The sequence below is a fragment of the Elephantulus edwardii genome, unplaced genomic scaffold (assembly GCF_000299155.1).
Source record: "Elephantulus edwardii isolate Elephantulus edwardi_28Jun2011 unplaced genomic scaffold, EleEdw1.0 scaffold00002, whole genome shotgun sequence".
NCBI classification, from domain to species: Eukaryota; Metazoa; Chordata; class Mammalia; order Macroscelidea; family Macroscelididae; genus Elephantulus; species Elephantulus edwardii.
In genome coordinates this window covers 47,552,680-47,576,232 of record NW_006399752.1, presented here as the reverse complement: position 1 = coordinate 47,576,232, position 23,553 = coordinate 47,552,680, and the positions used below count along the sequence as shown (strand labels likewise).

At 45.9% G+C, this 23,553-nt stretch overlaps 2 protein-coding genes across 2 annotated transcripts in view; one reads left to right on the top strand and one right to left on the bottom strand.

Annotated features, from left to right (window-relative positions):
* Positions 1-2,241: 2,241 nt before the first annotated feature.
* Positions 2,242-23,553, bottom strand: part of PTPN21 (protein tyrosine phosphatase, non-receptor type 21) — a 107,228-nt gene continuing 85,916 nt past the window's right edge. Inside the window, exons 11-18 of the mRNA XM_006879134.1 lie at positions 22,001-22,085; positions 17,125-18,557; positions 10,101-10,238; positions 8,526-8,747; positions 6,117-6,245; positions 5,167-5,401; positions 3,363-3,523; positions 2,242-2,370 (exon numbers count right to left, since the gene is read on the bottom strand). Of these exons, the coding sequence (XP_006879196.1) occupies positions 2,242-2,370; positions 3,363-3,523; positions 5,167-5,401; positions 6,117-6,245; positions 8,526-8,747; positions 10,101-10,238; positions 17,125-18,557; positions 22,001-22,085 (2,532 nt within the window). The remainder of the gene's footprint in view (positions 2,371-3,362; positions 3,524-5,166; positions 5,402-6,116; positions 6,246-8,525; positions 8,748-10,100; positions 10,239-17,124; positions 18,558-22,000; positions 22,086-23,553) is intronic.
* On the top strand, positions 4,220-4,613 carry LOC102847234 (ATP synthase subunit g, mitochondrial-like). The gene has a single exon (XM_006879133.1). It carries the CDS (start codon positions 4,225-4,227, stop codon positions 4,540-4,542), a length of 318 nt encoding a protein of 105 aa, XP_006879195.1. The 5' UTR covers positions 4,220-4,224; the 3' UTR covers positions 4,543-4,613.

The window sequence follows — 23,553 nt, the reverse complement described above, 5'->3', positions numbered from 1 at the left end:
ATCAGATTATTACAGTAGGAATACATATACACCATGTATTACTCTAATTATATTTTCCTTTTACAATATATTCTTCCCAACAGGGCCATTCAAAATGTTTAAACATTTCAGAAACAGATTTTAAAAATGTACCACTGGAAGAAAAAAACCATGAGGAACATTCCCGTCCATTATACAACATGGGGTGGAAAGAGCCCCATGAATACCCTATTCCATTGTTTTGGGAGCGCTTTCTGTCTATTGCTAATTTCATCTCTTTTATTCCAAACAGGACTTTTTGAGAAAACCCTTAGGTTTAAAATCAGCATTCTGTTGCTATGTGCCACGTCTCCACCTTCCATCTTTTTCTGAATCTTTCTGCGACGTGGTTGGTTTCTGCGTAATCCTGCAACAGGCTGGTGTCCAGGGCGCAGAGTGTGAGAACACACACTCAGTGGCCCCACCGTGAGTCGCTGTCCCTGGGTAAGTCAGATCCATCCCTAGATACTGTCAGTTGGAGAAAATGCCCTGGGTTCCACATTTTGGGATCTCTACACAAAGGCAGAGAAGCATCCTTGGAAGAAGCGGGGGGGGGGTTGGAGAATGAATGGTGCTCAGTCATATATCCCATTAGTCCTAACCCATTGCACCCCAACTGCTTAGCCAGATCAGCCTGGTTGAAGATGACATGCTCCCCATTGCTCAACCTGGCTCTCTCCACTGGGCTGGGCCTAAATGTGGTGGGGGAAGCTCTGGACAGGCTTTTAGGGTAGGAGACAGGGGACAGGGGAAGAAGAAAAGAGAGAAAACTAAAGAGCCCAAACTGACCTCCAGGTGAATTTAAAGGATTATGAGACTAAAATTAAAGTACCTCTTGAATATCACAGTGATCTCTGGCGGCCTGACAAGTGTTCATCAGTGATTTTTCAAATTAAAATAAAACTATTATTAACAATTCTTCCTTTCAATAAAAAAGAAGTCTGTTCAAGGGTTTTGTTTGTGTGGTTTTGATTTTAAAAATGATAGTATAAACCTGACTTGTGAAAAAAGGATAAAGGTTTAGGTGGAAGACCAAGCAAACAAGTCCACGGGAGCGTCAGGCCCTGCATTTCCCTGGGGACTCTCTGGAGGCACAGCGGCCAAGGGCCTGGCACCCACCCTCCGTCTGCATCGCAGGCTGAGTGTAGCTAATACTGTGCGTATGCCCGCATCCAACATTCCCTTTCAGACTGCACGTACTCTCGGCTCCAGTCATCCTGCAGACTCTTATGTATGTACATACAGAATCCTTATTTCTTCCAAACCATCCCTAACACGTCACCCATTTTTACTGATATTGTTAATCTATAAAACACAGAGACATATAAAAGCTAAAACGTATTGCTTTGAATAAAGAAAGTGCGTAAAGCCAACATATGCAATTGTTTGTCACTTCATTTTCAACCAATAAAACCAAACTCCTTTAGGTTTATGAATAATACTGAAAAAATAGTGAATCTGATTATTCTATAAGATTTCACACAAGGTGCCTTCATTCTCAGCTTGTCCTTAACACTGAGGCACTGAGTACCTTAATGAGTGGAGCTCTGGCTTGAAAAATATAGAAGGTACAAATATAGAGAATTTTTAGGATAAAAACATTTTCTGAAATATAAAAATGATTTCTATGTTTCAAAATAATAACTTTAGATTCTCTTTTCAGTTTTGGGTTTAGTAACTAAACTGCTACTACCCAAAGTGTTGTTGTGGTTTAAAAAAAAAAAAGTTATAAAAGATAATAATACGGTTTTAAATACAAAGTTATGCGGAGTCACCAACATCCATGGATCATCAGTATCGAAAGTTCAAGTTCTTGCTAAGAAACCCCCTCAACAGTTTAGTCATAAAATAAAATCCCATTATAAAAAACTAGCTTTAAAAATCTCTACACCTCAATGATTGCAAGAATTTCCCAGCATAGTGTCAGTAACAAAGAGAACTGTTCTGAAAATACAACCTCTAAGATGTGTGCAACTACCGCAAATCCAAGCAGAGCCCGACACCACCACCCCCAGTCCACAGGCTTCTTTGTCAGCACCTTCCCAAGTTCAAAGTCCTGGGCTCTGCATAGTCCCCTCTGTGCTCTGCCACTGCTACTGTACCATCTATGTCCCTGTGACCCAAGACGTGAGGAGAGAGTCTGAGTTGGGCGAGCACTTTTTTTCTTTTTTATAAGCTGTAAATGCTTCATGTGATTGGGTCCCCAAAAGAAGTCGTGGGAGCTTATATGAGCCTTGAGCTTTTCAGAAACTGAATGAGAACTCTGTAGACAAACGTGTACTGGCAGAGGGTCTGCACCATCATCATCCTCTGCCGCCTCAGCATGTCCAGCACTCGTGGAATATCCAGCACCTAGATGGAGAGAAACGCAATGATGACCAGGACTGCCCTGGGCAGGGAAGGGCCGGGGGAGCCGGTGCACGTCTGCTTAGAACAAGGACTGGCTGAGACACCTTAGCAACTTCTACAGCAAAAAACCAAACCAACCACCACAGCCTTCTTCCGGCTAATTCTCTCTACAGTGACAGTGTCCTTCACCAGCCCCTGGGTGGAGGAGTTCACAGATTCTGTCTGGTTAGACAGAAATGACCACATCTCACCAAATACCAGGATTGTTGCTGTTGTGTGCCGTGAGTCAGAATGGACTCCTAGCTGACCCTCCAGCAGGCTCTGAGAGGCTATAAATCACATGAGAGGAGATTGTCCATTTTTCTCACACAAGCAACTGATAAGATTCAAACCCTATACCTCTGTGCGGCCAGCTCAACTCCCTACCACTCAGCCACCAGAGCTGTCGAGACACCAAGAGGTAACAGAAATGGAAATGTGGTGAGTGCTATCAGTATGTAGTTCCTTACAGATGCCTTCGATGGCAAAGGTGTTCCAGAGGGAGAAAAGGGTTCTGGGCTCAAACTGGAAAAACACTGGTGAAAACCAGATCAGACAGCTTGCTTTATTGTATTCAGAGGCCCCATGTGACCCGCAGCACTGCCCCAGGAAAAGCCAGCCATTTTCCCGGCTTTAATCTTTATGGCAGCAGAGAGAGCACCAAGTCTTTCACCTCTGGACCTGCTGAGTAGGGAGCTAAGTACTGAACTCTCTGCACCACCATGGCCCTTAACAACTTTCACTGTACAAACTCTCAGAGTCTTTAACACTAATAGGTTGTGCGAATCTCTAAGGAAGGATATAGGCTTCTGTCATGCAACACATGATGTGATAGGCATCTACAGCCAATAAGTTCAAGGAAATGTGTTCAAAAAGAACTAGTAGGCTACTACATCACCCTCCTTCCCAGCTGGTTCCCACTCCACTCCTGCGCCCAGCTCGTGAGAAAGAATCACCTCGTTGTGCTCCAGACAGGCGATCATGATCTCTGACAAAATGACCACGCCAGTCCTGCCCACACCAGCACTGCAGTGGACCAGTAGTGGAGGGTTGGGGCTCTTTGGTTCACTGGTACTATTCGTATGGCGTCGAACAGACTGGATCTCTTCAAGGTATGCTGTCGGGGGGAAAAAAATCAACAGATAGAAAAGTGCTGAGGGATTCAGGAAATCAAAATAACACCTCAGCAGGAAGAAGCAGGAAAGGATTGCAGGTGGAAATGAGAAACACAGGGCAGAGGTGGGGAGAGTGCTACGGCACAAAAGGAATTATGTCTGGACAGCTGAAGGGAAAACTGATTTGCTCTGTAAATTGTCACCTGAATCACAGTAAAAAGTTAAAAAACAAAACTAAACTCATGACAACCCAATTTTCAGAGAGGCTTTGTTGGTGAAGACACTTAGTTAAGAGCCTTGAGTGCCAAGAGTCAGCTGGTCATCAGCTGACAGTGTGTGCTTTTGGGCAAGTTAGTGACTGTCTTCCCATCTCTTCTCATCTACAAAAATAAATGGAGTAGAGACTCAGCTCAGGCCATCTAAGATGCAACTATGTGTCTCTCTCTGCCCAGGAAAAATACAAAGCAAAAATAGCCAAAAATAATTAGTACAAATATTAATGGACCACACAAAGCTCACCATCCACAACCCTGAGACCAGAAGAACTAGACTGTGCCCGGCTACTACTGCTGCTCTTCTGAAAATGCTTCACGGCAGAGGGCCTTGGGCAGAGCAGACTGAAAATATGGAACAAAACTGACAGTCATAAAAATGGCTAGCTCTAGCCGGCTGCTACGGGCTTCGGGTTTGGGGTCCTGGAATCATGGCCCAATTTGTCCGTAACCTGGTGGAGAAGGCTCCGGGGATGGTAAACGCTGCTGTGACTTACTCGAAGCCTCGATTGGCCACATTTTGGCACTATTCCAAGGTGGAGCTGGTTCCTCCAACCCCTGCTGAGATCCCTACAGCTATTCAGAGCCTGAAAAAAATAGTCAATAGTGCTCAAACTGGTCGCTTCAAACAGCTCACAGTTAAGGAAGCTCTGCTGAATACTTTGGTGGCCACTGAAGTGTGCATGTGGTTTTATATCGGCGAGATCATAGGCAAGCGTGCGATCATCATCATCGGCTATGATGTTTGAATGCATCAGATTATACTTCATTTACTATTTGTTTATTCTTGGACCATGTGTGATAAGATTAATATCTCAATAAAATAGATAATATGGAAAAAAAAATGGCTAGCTCTGCTGATATGATAAGAGACCGGCAGAGCTCCTAAAACTCTGACCCTTAGTTATTCTTCCATCCTGGAACAGAATTCACCCCCATGGATTAACTTTCCCCTAAACAACAGGATCTAGAGCTGGAGAATGATTATGAGAAGGGAGCTTCTGACTCCTCAGAACAATCAAGCAAACAAACAAGCAGATCAAAAGGACAGCATTTGTCTAGGATAACACTCAGCAAGCAGAAAGAGGTGGGGCAGAAGGATTACTCAGAAAGAGAATCAAGGAGCAAGCAGGAAGAGTCCATTTATAATGCAGGTATTAGAATTAATGACATGCACCAAAATATGCACGAATGGCTACAAGGAAAAGCACTTTTGTCTGTAACCTCACTAAAATCACAATAAAATCCAGAGAGGAAATAAGTCCAAAGCATATTCAAGACAACAATAAGGAACTTCTCTCAGGAACCGGAAGCTCTCTCTCCCCACTGGTTTACCAGCTAGAGAAGGCTGTCCAGGGAACTAAGACACTCACATAAGAACCCTTTGAGGTCGTCGGGACAGCCGTGCTCAGGCCAATCTGTGTACTGCAGATGCCACACCGTCCTCTCCTGCCCCGTGAGGAGGTGCTTCATCTTCAAGCCTGTGGTGGCGTAGCACCCAGAGTCCGTGCGGAAGCGGGTGGTGATCTTGAACCGCCCGTAGGTGACAGTGTTGTGCCTGGAGCCAAGTCGTGGCCAGTACCTGAAGCTCTTCTCTCTCCCGCCCTCCTTTAAAAGACAAGGGTTTGGGAGGAGAACAACAGGATAAGAGTGGCTAGATTAATAATGAACATTGCACTGGAACAGATGAAGGAAAGAACTTTTTAAAAGGAAAACACGATTAGGCATTTTATGTACACAGTCCAAAATAAGAAGTACATCGCAAAGAGGACTGGGGGGTTGGGTAATTGTGCAACAATAAATGAATTTTAAAAAAAAAAGTGAATTGGGGAAGGTGAAAGGGAAGGAGAGGGGGTAAAAATGTACAACAATGAATGAATGAAAATCTAACTTTTTTAAAAAAATTCATTTTATTGATTTTAATGAATGTGTACAGAGATTTTGGATTTCCATTCATTCACTGTTGCATTTTTCTCCCTGCCCACCCCTCCCCCCCAGTTCATTCTTCTCTTTGAAAAGTAAAAGAAAACTTCTTTCATTGGTATACAATCCCTCCCTCCACACACACACCCTGAGTACACTCCGTTAGGCAACTTTCATTCTGGAAAATCTAACTTTTCTGTTAACTTAAGCTAAAATCACAATTAAAATAAAAACTTTATTTAAAAAAAAGACAGGCACACACAAGGCAGCACTCCTGAAGTCTAGAAGCACCATCCTAATTCCTGTCTTCCCCCGAAAGGTCAGGCCCCTCTGGGATGAACATAAACTCTACTCCTAAGGTGGAGGAGGAGAAAATTCACCAAGAGAAACAAGAGCTTACCTCCTCTGCCGTCACCATTGCTATAATGGCAACCCCCTGTTCCCACACCATCTGCCAGAAGTCCTGACACGTATTCTGCAGTGGTCCCTGCGTGGCAATGTAATTCCACTCGATTCCACTGACAGAGACCTGAAGTTAGAAAAGGTAATAATGTTGGGAGGATGACACACAAGGCTGGGGTTCACGGCCATTCAGTCCTCATTCGGCCTCACGGCAACCTCACATGAACAGAGCAGAACTGCCTGTTCCACAGCTGGAGACTGTGACCTGTCGGAATGGCATATTATCAGGCCGTACCTCCGAGGTGCTTCTGGGAGAGTTCTATTTTCACAAAGTTAACTGAACCAAAGACAGTAAGCAAGTCACCACAGCTCACAGCTGTGGCATGTGAGTTCACAGTACACACATTTATCAACTCAACTCATTGCCACTGACTCCGAGCTGGCTGTAGAGGCTGTAAATCCCAAGGGAGGAGAATGCTCATCTCTCTCCCACAGAGAAACTGGTGGATTCGAGCCACCTGCTTTTGGGTTGGCAGCACAACTCTTTACCCACTAGGCCACCACATAAACTTACAGACAGGTTAAGTGTGTTACTTCTACATAGTAACAATGCAATAAACAGCTGTTCCAACTGTTGCTATGGTGGTGGCTTTCCAAATAGATGAAATAAAAATAACATCACAGCACCCATCATTCAAACACAATCTTGCCTCACAAAGTACTGAGTTAAACACGCCAGGGAAACATATGAACAATTAAGCCTAAGTTGAGTAGTTCCTAGGTGAGGGCTGGGGGCAGAACTTTTCTATCTAAAATAAGCTTACCTCTGACCTTCTCAAGTGACTCTGACTGACCTCTACAGTAATAACTAACAAGTTTCCCACTTAAGATTCTGTGTTCTTGAGAACAGCCTGGATTTGTGATCAAAAGACCTGGGTTACATTCTGTGATACTAGTCACCGTTTTCCGAGTGTCCACTCTGTGTCCCATTGGTGGCTCTCCCCTTACCCATCAAGGTCAAGACTTCACATGCACTTAGGAAGCCGCACAGTGGCAGGTACCATGACAGGTACCAGAGTCACAACAGCAAATAAGAGCTGGGCAGGGTGAAACACAATATACATGGATAATACATAATGTAGACGAATTTGAGTGTATATGAATTTTTTTATGCAAACCAATATAAAATTAAAATAAAGTGGGGGTGTGAAAAAGCTGGGCAGGAAGGGTCTGAGGGGCAGCCTGGGGGACGGGTATCATCGTTTATCTGAACATGGATACAGCGAGGCAGCACAACGCAGTGGTGGGTGTAGAAGGCAGCCCAGATCTATGCAACTGTGAAGCTTACGCTCTCCCCACTATCCCTCAAGTTGTTCCTGAAGATTCTGGAATATTGTAGAACATCCAGTCATGAGGAATGCAGGGATGGCTTAAGGGGTAGAGGGAGCTCATTTGAAAAGGAATTATCTTTACTGTTTCTAACTACTCTCTTATCAAAATATTACTTGCAACCTAAAAAAAATGTGGGACAGAAGGCAAACAACATTTGGCTACAGGCACTCAGAAGGCAATGTCTACTTCACGAAATAAAAGGGCTGCCGTCCAGCCAGCAGGAGCTGAGCGCAGCACAGGCGGAGGGCGCAGCGCGTGGTCTTGCCCACCCACCTGCTGTGAATCATCCTTTTTCCATTTGAACTGCTGAAACTTTACCCTGATTACATGGTACTTTCCTGTTTCTGGTTAAGAACTGCTTGCTCTAAGAACAAAATGATGTTTTTTAAAAAAATCTATTATTTTTTTAAATAGTAGCCTTTGAAAATAGTAGATTATAAAGAGTGTATAAAAACCCAGATGGTACCTCTGTAAAAGCCGCTTCTATGAACACCAGCAAGCATTTCTGCTCAAACACACACAGGTGCATGAAGTGAAAAGCTGGCAACTCAGCTGCGCACAGGTGCTCCCAGGAGCCAAAGCAGAGGTCTCCATACTGGGAACGGAAACAGTGCTCTGAAGCCAGGCAAAGGGGCCGGGGCCGAGCTGCACCCCTGTATCCACCGGGCACAGTGGCTCCCAACCCGCCTGACGGGCACTCGTGATAAGCCTCGTGATCAGCCTCGCTCAGGGCGTGGTTTCCCGGCTTAAACTTAGGGTCTGTCACAGCAGTTCCAAACTGGGGTGTTTTTAAGAACCAGACATGAATCATGCATAGAAAAGTGGAGGGTGGACGGCCACAGTGACTAGAGCAATGTGTTCCAGTGTGTCAGGGATTGTGAGGATGGCACAGAACAGGACAGGGTTCAGATCTGTCATTCAGAGGGTTGCTATGAGTGGTACTCGACTCAGTGGCACCTAACACCACCAGTTCAAGACTGCGGTTGGCGTTCTGGACTCTGCACATCGCTCTCACCTTCATATGTGAGGCATTGATGTAACCAGTATTGTTTTCTTTAGTTGGGACCAGCTCCACCCTGGCATCATCATACGGAAGGACGTCTTGGAATCGATTTCTGTCTGCGTTTTCTGGAAGCTGCGCAATCGAGCACTCCCCATCTCCTGGTCGTTTCTTGAGAATTCTTTCATACTCTGTGAATACCATTCCTTGTTCTAACCGCTGTTCCAGAATTTTACACTGAAAAGACAGAACACACAGAACATTTTGAGTACAATTACATATTATGGCTCCATTTTAACCGTACATCTTGTTTTCTGTGCCCAGCCTATCACTAGTCCAATGTAAAAAAGGCTGGTTAAGAAGATCCACAATGTATATTCACGAAACACAGTGTATATGAATGATTAAAATTATTAATAAGAAATAAAAAAATAATAACAAAAAAATGAAACATATAAACTATGTTTAAATTTGTATGTCTCCAAGATAACTAAAAAAGTTCTCATTTGTCACCTCAGAGGTTGCTAGGGAATAACACCTTTTATTAAAGACACGAAAATAAAAGGAAATCTAATGCTAAAAAAAAAATGGCAAGAAGCTGTGCTGCAATTCCCAAGGTGCGTGGTTTGAATCCACCAGATGCTCTGCTCGAGTAGGAGGGGTAGTCTCCTCTGTGCTAGACAGATCTGATTTGATGGTACACAGTAACAAAAACAAAACAAAAAAGATGATGAAATAAAAAAAAAACCACAACAAAAAACCAACAAAACACACTGAAACTTTTAAATAAGACCTACAAAGACAAAAATATAATCACTGGTGAGAAGCCAATGTCTACTTAAAACTGCAAACTGGCCTAGATCAATTTGTTGAAATTACATCTAATCTAAATCTCCAGTCAATCTACATTCAAGACCACTACGAAACAAGGTTCTCCTGGGGAACAGCAACCCCAGAGTAGGATAGTCAACTTCAATGTCTATGAGTAAATGCTTCTGCGCTATACAAAAACCTGAAAATAACCATACATTTAGAAAACCATCACCAACATTCAACTTTAAGTAAGTATACTGACTGTCGCTCAGAATCCTCCAAGCCTGTCTGACTTCACCACAGGGGAAAAACCTCAAACCAGACCAACAAAAAAAAGTCTCAATCCAAAAATTTCAAAGGCAGTTAGTTCAGTAAAACTGAAGTGTTTGGATGCGTTTAAAATACGAAAGTTTATTCACGGAATAGATTTTCAACATAATAAAAACAGCTTTTGGTTTTTTTCCTAAATATACTTATATGCATTCATGTGCAGATTTCTTCACTCTTTAAAACCATCAAAAATCAGCGCCACTACAAATGGCTTAAAGAATTTAAAGAACATTCACAAGGAAAAAAAGTAACCAGCATGATTAGCCTGAGATAATCAATTAAGACACAAACCTCAACACTGGCCTCAGTTCCGAAGCTCAGATCCCAGAATTCCTTAGCGCTCATTTACAGTAACTAGTGAACGTGTCTGAAAACCTGCTAGGACGTCATGAAAACACTGTACCATCCGCAGTCCTGAGCAGCCTCCTCCCCGGGTCTGGCACCTACCCGCTCATCATTGGTTGCTCTGGTAGGCACTTCCTTTCCTTCATCAGGCAGGGGCAGCCTCGACAGAGAGAGTCCATTGAGGGCGGCCAATTTCAGAGGACCAGGTTTTCTTGCATCTACTCGACTCTTTTTCATGCCCTGTGAAAATATTTACATGTACATATAAAATAAGCACAAATCCGCGCCCTCTGTGAAAAGTGGAGCTGAAGACTGGAAGCAAACAGGAAGGGCCCTGCTTGCCAACAAGCATGCAAGAGATCACCCGCCTTCACACATTTGTTTAACAAACACCAAGAAGACATTCCTTTCAAGGCCAAGGCCCTGATAAGTTTTGCAGATAGCAGGTTTTGAAATGTAATTGGTTACAAGGCTCCGTTGTAATGAGAGGCGAGGATCCAGGCAGGCAGCATTCCTTAGCAGAACTCCTCCATTTCAACAAGGGACACAAAAAAATTGGGCCAGTCCCCTGAGTAATAAGCTTTTATTATGTGAGAGAAAAAAAATTCTTTATTCAAATCACTCTGAACAGTTCTGGTGGGAGCTCTGTGTATTGCCTTCCCATATTCTAATCTGCATACTGCAGCAGGCTAATATAACCTGGGTTGTTTTACTATATTTCTCAGGGATGTCAATCCTATAAGGTTTCACTGGGGAAATAAAATTAGACTGAATGAAATGTCCCCCATAACTTCAGGAGGACAGGAAAAGAAAGTGCCATGGAAGGCTGTCTCCTGAAAACAGGTGTTTCCAGAAATTCATTACTAAAGCCAATCATTTTCTAAGGCAAAGCCAGCCGAAGAATACTGACTCTCCTTCAATATTCTACACTTATGTCGAAGTCATAAGGATGATAAGACTAGCAATAATCAAATAGCAACGGTTTTCTCAGCTCCGCCACATAAACAAAATCAGCGTTAGTGCAGCTCTCGTGTTGATGGCCTAGTGGATAAGGAGTTGCACTGAAACCCAAAACAAACAGAGTAAATTCACAGCTACTCTGCAGGAGAAAGATGGGCCAACTCCTCAGAAAGCTGGGATCCCATTCTGACTTGAGAGCACATGCGCTCAAGGCCCAGGAGCAAAAGGAAAAGACTTAAATGAAGAGCAAAGTTCCATATAATTGTTGCTATACTGGGAAACAGTGACTGGTACCTAGCTCGAAAAGTTAACTGATATTTGTCAATGTTTTACTGAATTATCGGTGAACATTTACACAATAAATTGGGTTCCCACTTGACAACTTCCATACACATTTTCCAGTGGTATTAGTTACATTCATCATCATGTGTTAGCATTCTCTTCAATTGTGTCCTATTTTATCTGCATTTGTTTTCAACTCTGTTGTTAGGATTTTAAAATGAGCTCCCCGCATGATGAGATCTGGACCAGGTATGGGGGGATTCGAAGTTACATGGCCAGTCCCACCCCTAGCTGATCACGTGACTTTAGGAAAGTCTTTTTTTTTTTTTCTCAGCTCAGGTGATGTGATTCCTAACACTGGGGCTGCTAGGGCCAAGGTTGATGGTTTAAGTCCACCAGCCACTCAGCAGCAGCAGGATTGAACGCTCTTCTAGAGATTTACAGCCTCGGAAACCTGACCCAGAGTCACCAGGAGTCAGCACGGACTCAGTGGCAGTGGGCTGTATCTCAGCTCTAAAGACAGGCCCACAGACTAAAAGGCTCCTATTCAGGCTAAAAGCCAAACTGCACTGGGGAAATCTGTCAGGGAACTTTCCAGAGTACTGAGAAGCAATGATGTCAGTCTAGTGATTAAGGAGCACCTGGTCCAGACCATAATCTTCGCAATTATTTGCTAGGCATCAGAGGGCTGGGCAATGATTAAGGATGACAAAAGAACTGATGCCTTCAAGTTGTGGTGCTGGAGAGGGTTCTTGAACACACCATGGACCGCCAAGAAAACAAACAGTTCTGTCTTGGAGAGGGTAAAAATTAAGTTTCTCCTTGGAGGTTAGGATTTTGAGGCTCTGACTAACATACTTTGGCCATACGGCCAGGAGGGGACTGGTCCTTGGAGAAGGACATCATGCTCAGAAAGGTAGAGGACAGCAAAGGAGAGGAAGACTCCAGATAAGACGGAACTGATACAATGACTAGGGCATTGGGGGGGGGGTAGGTTTGTCGGAGTCAGTGAGAATGGCTCAGAAGAGTGCAGGCTTCAGAGTTGTTGTACATGGAGTCACTATGCGTCTCAGGCGACTCAACAGCAATTAACAACAAAATCAATAATAATGTGTCCTGAGGGCGTTCTGGGGGCCTAGTGGTAAGAAGCATCCCAAAGGCATGCAGGTCAAATCCACAAGCTGCTCCACAGGAGAAGGACAGGCAGTCAATCTCCTCCCATCAGTGTGATTCCCGGCCTCTGAAAAACAGCCAGAGGGTCAGTTATGAGTCAGTCAGCCATGAGTGTTGTGTACCACTCAGTGACAAACACCACCAACAACGTGCACTGAAAACACTGCGGGAACTAACAAAAGGCTTGGGGTGGGGGGAGCACCTATTTGTAGGATCGGCCCATTTCTGTTTGTTGTTGTTTTTGTTATGTGCCATCGAGTCGTTTGCGACTCACAGCGACCCTATATACAACAGCCCTAAACCATGTTCTATCCTGTGCCAATCTCACTGCTTCTGACACACTCATCCTGATTACCCCAGTCACTGAATCAATCCACCTCATAGAGGGTCTTCCCCTCCTGCGCTGTCCCTCCACCCTACCAAGCATGATGTCCCTCTCCAAGGACCTGTCTCTCCTTACAACATGTCCAGAGTATGTCAGACGAAGCCCCAGAATCCTTGCCTCCAAGGAGTAGTCTGGTTTAACCCTCTCCAGGATGAATCTGTTTGTTTTCTGTTTGTACATTTATCAATTCTTTTTTTTAAATTTTTTTATTTAGAGAATACTTTATTAGTTTCTGTAATCAAACCCATGTAGATAAGACCTTACATATTTAATACAGTACGTTACCCCTGTACAAATGGAAAAAAAATTAACATTTCTAGACCAATATGGCTGTTAATTTCTGTACAATGCCAACTCAACACGGTACATTTATCAATTCTTTAATTGAATTTGTTTTTCAGTTCTTTCAGCTTGGAAAATGCCAAATGAGTTCTTCCCTTTTTATTCCCTGACTCCACCTCTTTGGAAAAGAGTTAATACCTGTGAGTCGTGGCATTAGAGAAGAGTGCTAAATATGCCACAGACTGTTGAAATAACTAAACAGGTATATCTTAGAAAAGGTGCAGCCAGAGTGCTCCTTGGAGGCCAATGATGGCAAAGCTTCATCTCTCATACTTTGGATATGCTGCTAGGAGAGGCTATTTCTTGGAAAGGGACGTCACGCTTGGAAAGGTAGAGGGTCAGGGTAAGAGAGGAAGAACGCCATCAAGATGGACCGACACAGTGACTGCAGTGATGGGCTCGAGTGTATCAGAGATTAGGAAGATGACACAGGATAGGGCAGGGTTCAGGTCTGCTGTCCATGGGGTCACTATGAGTCGCACTCAGATTGATGGCACCTAACAATAACAACATGGTGTAAATACTCTCACCACATCCAGTTTCAAACTACCCATATCATAGTAACAAAGTTCTGAAAAATGTTACCAGTTTGTGCCAGTATGCCAGCATCACACTGCTTTAAAATGATTCAGAGTATCTCACACTGATAAGCTGGATGAAGATTGTTCTAAAACCAGTGTTTGATGAATGGTGCATGTACTCAAAATTAGATTGAAATATTCCTTAAATCACCTTTAAAAGTCACAGTTCTACATGTGTATCCTGCACAGAGATTTCCTATTTACAAACTGTTCTGCAAGGGTGAAACAAAAAGAAAAACAGCTCTGTTCCTGCACCAGCACTCAGACCAGTCTGCCTTTACAGCAAACAAGTCCCTGGAGCACAGAAGAGTAGAGAATTCTCAACTGTTCCCGCTTACCAGCAATTTAGTGGTAAAAGAGCTGTGCTGCTATCCCAATGGCACCAGGTTCAAATCCACCTGTTAGTCCATGGGAGAAAGATGGGCAATTTCCTCCTGATTTACTGCCTTTGAAAACATGCTGGAGGGTCATTTGTAGAGTTACTTAGTATATAATTTTTTTGTAAACAATTAAGATACTGGTAATCTGCGTTACCATGAAGAGGCCGGAGTGTTTAGGAGGAACTGTGGTTTCTCAACCCTTGGGAATTGGTAGGTTTTCTGCAATCCAACCCAGAGTGATTCATACCCACTGAGCACATTCTGTTTTCCAAAACCTTTTTTCATTCCCTTCACAACTGTATGGGGTCACTGTATTTTTCCGATACAAAAACTAAGTCAGCGAGAGATAAAACTGTTTGTTCAAGGTCATGGTGCCTCTTCTTTATATAAGGAAATTGGTGGGAAAGAAATTAAGATTAATCTTTCCTTGAAATAGTTCAGATCACAGAATTGTGAAGGCTTTTTTTTTTTTAAAAATGTTTAACTTACTGTGTGTCTTTACGCTATATCACAAGGCAGCCAACACAGGTCTCCTGGGCTATCTGCCTGGAAGCCAAGGTTCTGGTGTGAGAAGGGAACTGCCCGCCAAGCAAGGCACTGGGACATGGCAGGCCTAGACCCTGACCCTGCTTTTCAGATCTGGGTCCTATGTGAGCCATATGTGCCATGTGTGTTCTCTGATGAGACACTCACACGTTCTGCTGGACACGGGGTCAGTATATGAGTTGAAATCAACTCAAGAGCACCAATAATATAGTATCTTGTGTGTTTCCCCTGATTCTGAGGAAGTTTGCAGCATTACAGAGGATGGAATATACCAGGAAGAACTCCACCTGAGAGCTGGGCCCTGCAGCCTGATGACAGTCTGAAGCAATGGCAGAGAGGGAGTGCCTAGGAGACAGAATGCCACTGGGATTCTACAGGGCAGGGGGTACGGAGGGAGGGCTGTGGGAAGTGAGGGGCAGGGCACCTGTGCACCACCACATGACACAGGGGACAGTCTGCAAAACAGAGCCACAAGGGCTTGACCAAAGACTGGGGACCCAAAGTCAAAGGAATGGGAAAGCTTAATCACTCACTCATTACTTAAGAGACTATAGCAGATGCTACAGTTCAATGCGGAGCAGGGCAGAAAAGATCAGGTGACAAAGGTAATTATGGGTCTAAAATCCCAGCTCAGCCACTTACTAGTGATCTGATCTCTCAGCATCTACTTTGTCATCTGATAAATGGGGTAATAACAGGCTTGTTGTAAACAGGTGGTAAAAAACGTGACAGCAATCTGACGATGCTTCACCTAGGTAAGAAGAGCTTCGCTGACAGTGACTGTTCCCAGCAGGGTTAGCAAGTGGCCTCCTCACAAGGAGCTCTGCTTGGAGGCCCAGTTCACTGCTCCGTTCCCTTAAGTCATCTGAAGCTCTCAGGTTAGTCACGCTGACAAAGTGCCACCTTCCAGACCATAGAAACTAAATCACTCTCCAGAGCACAGAGGTCATAGACAAACAATCCCAGCTGTAGCCACAAGAACTCCAGCCCGGAGAACCAGGAGCACATCTCCACCTGCCACTCAGGAGCCGACTTGGCAAATACAGCCCTGGCCACAGGCCGCTAGGCCAGCCCTGGGCAAAGGCTGCTATATCAGCCCTGATCATAGGCCTCTATGCCAGCCCTGACCACTGGCCGCTACGCCAGCCCTGACCACTGGCCGCTATGCCAGCCCTGATCATAGGCCTCTATGCCAGCCCTGACCACAGGCAGCTATACCAGCCCTGACCATTTTTAACAGGCCGGAGGCAAAACAATGGTCACTAAAGCCAGAAAATCGTCAACTTCTCTTCCTCTGACACACCATGACTGTAAAGATACCATTCTTTTTACTCCACCAGACACAGATGTTTCCAGGATTTCTCAGAATTCCAACTAATCCTCCATAAATGCGCACAGATAAACCTCAAATGTGTTTTAAACAAGATAAAAAGAGAGCACAATGTTAGAAATTAAGTAAGTCCAAAGTAAAGGGTGGGGGGAGGATGGCAAACATAGACCTGAGTTAAGAAGATGATGGGACTAACACAGAAGATGCTGAAGAAACTTAGAGTGTTAACCCTAGCTGCGAGCCCTGGTGGTGCAATGGCTGAGTACTGGGCTGCTAACCAAAAGTTCAGTGGTTCAAACCCACCAGCTGCTATATGCGAGGAAGATGGGCAGTCTGCCTCTGTAAAGAACCCCTGTGGGGCAGCGCCGCTCTGTCCTTCAGGGTTGCTGTGGGTGTGAGCTGATTGGACAGCATGGAACTGGGACTGAGTTTAGTCCTAGCTAAGGAGTCCTGCAGGGGCACATATGGTTAAGTCTAAAGACTGGTGGTTCCAGCGTCCCTTTTCAGCAGGAAGTAGCTAAGAGAATACGCCATCCCCTTTTCCTTATGAATCAGGGTGAAGTCTCTCTCAGGGAGGAGTGATAGGGAATGGCAAAGGACACACTGACAAAGGAGATTAGTCAGAACTGACTTTGACAAGCACTGTGGCAATTGGACAATTAAAACAGACATTCGGGTGGCGGGGAAGAAGAACAAACTGGGGAGGAGGGTGGAGAGAATGGTGCAGCAATGAAGGAGTGAAAGCCCAGAATCCCTGTGAGTGTTCACTGAAACTAATAAAATTTAATAATAATTAAAAAAACCAGTAAAAAAAAAAGGTACTGTAAATAATGACACTGTAAAATTATAATTAGTGTTACAAAACAAAGCAGATACGAGCAAATAAATGGAAACCAATTAAAAAGAAATAAAAAACAAAACAAAACAAAAAAAAGACTGGTGGTTCAAAACTGCCCAGATGCACCTCTGAAGACAGGCTTGGGCACCTGCTATTGAAAGGTCACACGTGCCAGCTCTAAGGAGCACCTCTACTCCACACCCATGGGTTGTCGTGAACGGGCATGAACTCCAGGCAACTAACCACCACCATAACACTCCCAGCTGCTCAGAGAAGCCCACAACTCAAGAGGCCCTGAGGGCTTCTTACCCCTAACGGCGGAAGTCCCTCCACGATGTTCTTCTTTCCTGACAGGAGATCTGACACGGGCCTCTTCTTCAGAGAATCCCTCCTGGCTCGGTACCGGCCTGACGTGGTGAGGTCGGACTCAGACATGGAGGGCATGAGCCTCCCATCCCTCCGGAGCCGCTGGGCATCGCCCATCGGGTACAGGGGGCCCACGTCCTTGGCCCTCTTCTCGGCCTCGGTGACCAGGGGCTTCGGCTCGAGGATATGTAGTGGGCCGGCTGGAGGGCCGCAGGCGCAGCCCAGCAGTGGCTCTGTGGAGTAAGTGCCCGCGGGCGCCGCCAGCTGCCGGGGCTCCTGGGCACACAGGGCCAGCGCGGCCCCGGCTTTGCTGTCCTCTTCACCCTCCTCCTCTTCCTCGCTGCTGTGGATCAGCATGGTGGCGTCGGAGAGGGACTTCTTGTGGTCGTATCTCAGGCCCTCCTGCTCGTCGGGACCCTCCGGCCTCCTTTCGGCGAACACGTTGGGCTGGGAGCCGGCGGAGAAGGCCGCCGAGGCGGACATGGTCCTCTCCTTGAGCCTCATGCCCTCCAGGCTGTGCGCCAGGCCCGCGATCTCGATGCTGTTCCTCTTGTGCAGCGGGGCGTGGCGGGCCAGCGTCAGGGGCTCGCTCACCTCCTGCAGGGAGTGGGCCACCGGCAGGCTGGCCTCCTGGAAGGTCTGCACCGAGTGGTGGACTCGCCGCGTGATGAGGTCCGGGTTGCTGCTGCTTATGTACAGGTGGTGGGACAGGTCCGGGGTGCTGTTGGCGGGCCTGCAGGGGTGGTGGTAGGGGGGCGGCGGGCGGTACACCTGGGTCTTCATGATGTTGGGCGCCGGGTAGTCCTGGGCCTGCAGCTGCACGTTGGTGAGCTCGGGCACACTGACGGCGCCCACCACGGGCCGCCGCTCTGCGGGGTAGGGGTAGGGGCTCTGCCGGTGGAAGCTGTAGTTGAGGTGGAAGGGGTAGGGGGCTGACTGGGGGGCGGCGAAGTGCGCATGCTCGCGGATCTCGGGCTGGCTGTAGACCAGGGCATCGGGCCTGCTGTAGGCGTGCGAGCTGCCCAGGCTCAGGTTACGCAGCGAGTGGCTCTGCCGGTCAGCGGGCACCAGGCCTCGGTTCAGCTGCTTCATCACCGTCTCGTAGTCCGGGGTGGGGCGGTAGGAGGGGGGGATGAGGGCGCTGTGCCGGTGTGAGGGCACGAAGTCGGGCCTCAGGACTTCGCTGCCCGTGATGCTGGGGTTAGAGGACATGGGCGACGGCTGCAGGTAGGGCTGGGGGTTGTTTAAGGAGTTGGTGCTGTGCGCACTGTAGACACTGCCGTTGCGGATGCGACCGCTGAAGTCCAGCTGGGCTCTGTCCAGACTCGTCTGAGAGTGACAATAACATCCATTCTGGTTGGTCACAAACAGGTTATCTGGGAAGGAAGGGGGAAATATACACTTAAAATGGATTTCAATATGAATTTTTTTTATTTATTAAGTGACACTAATTATCACAGCCAAGTACTGAGAGAGGCACTGAACTGTCATGACGTTCTATGTGGTTTACATGAGACCCTGGGCCCTTTCTCTTGAACCTCAGCATCCTCATTTACAGAACAGGGGTTACTAGTTAGGATCAGGCGCTCAACAAAGATCAGCCAAATCCAAGCCCAACATCAAGAGTGCAAGCCATTCAAAACCACAGACCTCTACATCAGCCTCCTTCCTAACTGCCAAAACTGGAAAGCAGCCAAGGGTCCTTCGAGATGGATAAACAAACCACAGAACATCCATACAAGTGAGTATGTATCGATTAAAAAGGACTGAGCTAATAAGCCACATCCTACTCCCAAAAAGCAGAGGAGCGTCAAATCACATGGCTAAAACGAAGCAAGCCAGTCTGAAAAGGTCAGATACGTTATGATTCCAACAACAGGACACTCTAGAAAACGCAAACCTGTAGGGATGGCAAAAAGATCAGCGGTTGCCAGACGTTCACAGTGGGAAGGGGACTGAAGAGGGATGAATCGGGGGAGCACTGTGGATTTTTAGGGTAGAGGAACCATGACGCCAGAATGGTCCACACAAAACATCATACATGTGTCAAAAGCGAATGCCTGGGGGTGGGGTGGGCGGGGAGAAAAGTGCAACAATGAATGAATGGAAATCCAAAATCTCTGTAGATGTTCACTGAAATTATTTTTTTTAAAAGTGAATGCCAATGCAGAATATGGGTTAATATAATGTTTTGATGTCCATTCACCAACAGTAATAAACGTACCACACTAACGCAAGATGTTAACAATAGGGGACTGCACAAAAGCAGGGAGGAGATAGAAGAGCTTTTTCTACTGTCTGCTCAATTCTTCTGAAGACCTAAAACGGCTCTGAAAAGATAGATATATTAATTTTTTTAAATACACAACATATTTTTGAGAAAATAAAAGAGCATGTTTTCCTGTAACACTGGAAGCAGCTGTGCAGAATTCTGGGAGTTGGAAGCAGACACAATGTCCGGGGTATCAGGCTAACGCCTCTGTCTCCTGGCTCGGGAGGGACGTGGGATGTAGCCGCGCTGAGGCTGAGCTAAGAACCAATAGTGTGTAAACACACCCTTAAAAAGAATCCATGACTGTGTGCGTGGTCTGGTCGCTCCCAGAACAGCAATAAAAGCGTCAGCTACGGAAGGGCGAGGGAGCAGCAGGCTGTGAGCGGCCCCGGGTCTGCAGTGCTGCCAGCAGGTGTACATGCTGTGCCTCGTTCAGCTGCCGAGAACCAGGAAAACCCCTGGCCTGGCCACCACACTTCAGTAAGAGAGGGGAGCTGTGGCGAGGTTCACGATCAGGAGCTCAATCCACCTGCCAGTGGCCACAGGCAGAGAGAGCTGCCAGGGCCTGCAGTGGGAGTGGCTGTCCCTGCCAATCTGCAGCTCAACTGAAACACCACTATAAGGAAGGGGATCCCTAACCCTACAAAGGAAATCAGCGTCAAGTCCTTCCGAGAAGAGTCCCTTTCAAAAGCAACCTCTCTGATATTCAAAACCTCCATGATGTTTAAGCGACAAGTGATTACCAAAGGGCCAGTCCAAGGTCTAGTGTGTGAACTTTATTCTGACCACTCTCTCTCTCTCTCTCTCTCTCACACACACACACACACACACACACACACAGCTGCTCGAAGAACAAGCCCTTGAATGCCACTCTGCTATTCTTGCGGACACACAACTCTTCCTTGTCACTGGACGGTTTCCACAGCTGGAACATTCTGTGCTCAGTTCAGGCTTACGGACCAGAAGGACAAGCTCAGATTTATCATTTCATTTTCATCAAGTCCCAGTTCTGGTAACATATACTGGGTTCTTCCCACATGCCAGGTACTCCGTGGATGGTGTGACAAGCAGGAGCGTCCTTAACTGGCACAATCACCCTGGCAGACAGTGGGGAACGTGAGGCTGGAGCACAAGAGGATAAGATGGAAAACAGAGGGCTGCTGGTCACCTCTCACGCAGGTGTCAATGTGATTGGTAGGGCAGCATGCCAAGGGATGGAAGTCACGGGCAGTGTCAGAGGGGACAGGAAAGGACACTGATGAAGGGATGGAGGCAGAGTCAGAGAGGGAGGGAGGGTCCAGAGCACTGGAACAGACTTTCAAGGAGAGAGCACTTGGAAAGGGGGGTGAGTGCAGCTTCAAGCGAGCAGCATGGGCCAAGGAGTGAGAGCAAAGCAGCGAGTGAGGAAGAGCACAGAGATTAGCTTAGAAAGGGTGACAATGAAGAGGAACTCACACCACAGACGGAGACAGAGGAGCACAGAACAGCTTAAGGATCTCCGTAGATGGAGGTAAAGGATTGAGAGAACAGAGAAACTGACGGGCAGAGGGACAGGTTTTCTCCCAGGAGAGGAAGGGGCTGGGGTCACAAGCACAAGACAGGAGCAGCACAAGGAGAGGAGAATGAAGCGGAGACAGAGATGTCCTGAGGAGTGTCTCCTGGGAGCCACACCCCAAGCATTGTCCCTCAGCTGCCTACCTCACTGGTCAGAAATCCTCTGCCTTAAACATCAGACTTAGGTGTGTAATGACCGTTGCTTCCCTCTGCCTAACAATTTCCTACCTTAGAATGCAACAGACAGCTCTGCTCTCCAAAGGCCCCTTCCCTAATGCTATGCCGTGGTATTCACTATCTCTAATACCAGAAGCAGCAATCCTGTTACCAACAGTTGTCAAAATCTATCCATCCATCTCTCAAAGTCAGCCTCACCTTTGCCCAGAAAGTTCTTCTTGGTCTCCCCATTATCATAAGTGTCTTCTTGCACTGGAAGGCTCAGAACTTGCTAGCTCTCTTCCAGCAAGTGGACCACGCTCCCTTTGTGTTCATGTTATTTGTATACTTGTCTTTACCCCCGCTAAGCGTCTAAGCTTCTTACGATGTGGACTCACTCGTCTGCATAAATCTCCTTGGCCTTTGGCAGTGCCTCGGATACACAGGGCAGAGACCTGTTCAATAAACGCCTGGGGCTGAGCACTGGAGGCGCTGGTCCACGTGCACAGCTGCCCAGACGAGTTACTTGAAAACTACAGAAATGAAATGTTAAATCTTGCCAAGAAAACGTCTCATGCAGGAAAAAAAAATATCTTGGGTCAAAAAGCAAGAGTAAACTCAAAAGCTGATGGGGCTATGTCAGAAGAACAGCTTTTGGAGAGCAAATTTGGGTCACTGGAATGTCAAATCTTAGTGTACATATTTTACACGTGTCCCTACAAAGTGAATCTTTTCTTCTTCTTCTAGGACAACTTTGGGTCCAGCTTCAGCCAGAATTATCCTGACTTCAATATTACCAAGGCCATGAAGCAGCATTTCACAGATACTTTACTTTACCTTGGGAAGAAGTGTAGGGTTCTGTATAATGTCCGTTATAATGCAGCTGAGGTGGGGGAGGCATCACGTAAGGCTGAGGTTTAGGCTAGGAAGGAAGCAGAAGTTGGAAACAGGGTTAGGACACACGGCCCTATAAATACTTATCCTGTTATATGCATAAAGCAATCCTGTGTTGGTTTCTTTCTCCTCTTTAAAAAATTTCTAAAGGAGTTAAATATATGTAGAAAATGAACATTAAGGGAGCTCTGGTGGCCTAGTGGCAGGAAGCTGCACTGCAATCCCAGAGGTATGCAGTTCGAATCCACCAGATGCTCTGTTGGAAAAGGAGGAGCAATCTCCTCCTGTACCAGTCAGATCCGATTTCACGGTACACACACACACACACACACACACACACACACACACACAATAATAACATAAAATTAAAGAGCATGAACATTAAGATCTTACAGTCTGCAGAAACCAAAAAATATCTCTCAAGACCATTATCCTAAATCACCTTTCGGATGGAAAACTGAAGCCACCTCTGCAGGTCACCTTTCAGCCAAATGACAGACTCAGTAACAAGGCACCCTTGCTGTGGAGTAGGGGCCAACTCATAGCCGGCCCTCCAGTGGGTTTTCAGAGGCGGCCAAGTGCACAGGAGGAGACTGTCCACCTGCCTCCAGAGGAGCAGCCGCTGATGGACTCAGTCCACCTGCTTTTCAGCTCGCAGCAAAACCCCTGACCCTCTAGGCCAGCAAGGACTGCATTCCTTAGGACAATCAAAGCACACATTTTGCACAAAAACAAAATTAAGAAGGCAGGCAGAATGGTCAAGTAGGCCTGAAGAACCCAGGGTGGGCAAGGGGAGGACACTGACACATTGGAGAGACTGAAACCAACGTCACAGGACAATCTGTACATGAGTTATTGGAATGTCATCCAAATTTGCTGTCTAAACTTTCACCTAAAGGAAAATAACATGTGAAAAAAATTTAAAAAAAAAAACCATCAGGAAACTAAGACTCTTTCATTTACAGAAGAGCACCTCACAAATTGTACTACCTGATGTAATAACTAATGTGTTGTTGTAAACTGCTGTCGAGTCAAGCACGACTCATAGTGACTCTATGAACAAAAGGCCTGAAGTCTTTCTATAACTATCAACATTTATCAAAGTTCATAGTGTTTCCAGAGGCATATTGTTTAGGAAGCGGATGTCACTACTGCTTCCAAAATAAGCAGCCTAATTAAAGTACTCTTTTCCATACACTGGAGACCGGGGGTAAATTTTACATCTGATACTGGTAAACTGAATTTGTGATTTAAAGAAGTAGTGGAAAACTAAGTAACATTTTATCATCTGTATTAATTGCAATAAAATATATTATACAGTTAAAAAGGACACTACATCTCCTTACCATTTCTATAATTTTCAATGTTTCTTTAATGGCAATGCAAAGCCTTATACACTGATACCAGCAAGGACATGAGATGACACACAAAACCACCTATGTCTAAAAATTGAAGAGCAAAAAGAATCGGCACCAATACCCTCGATTACTGTATAA

Bases quoted from the DNA above. Each gene is read 5' to 3' on its own strand.
- LOC102847234 (XM_006879133.1), top strand. From the start codon at position 4,225: ATGGCCCAATTTGTCCGTAACCTGGTGGAGAAGGCTCCGGGGATGGTA.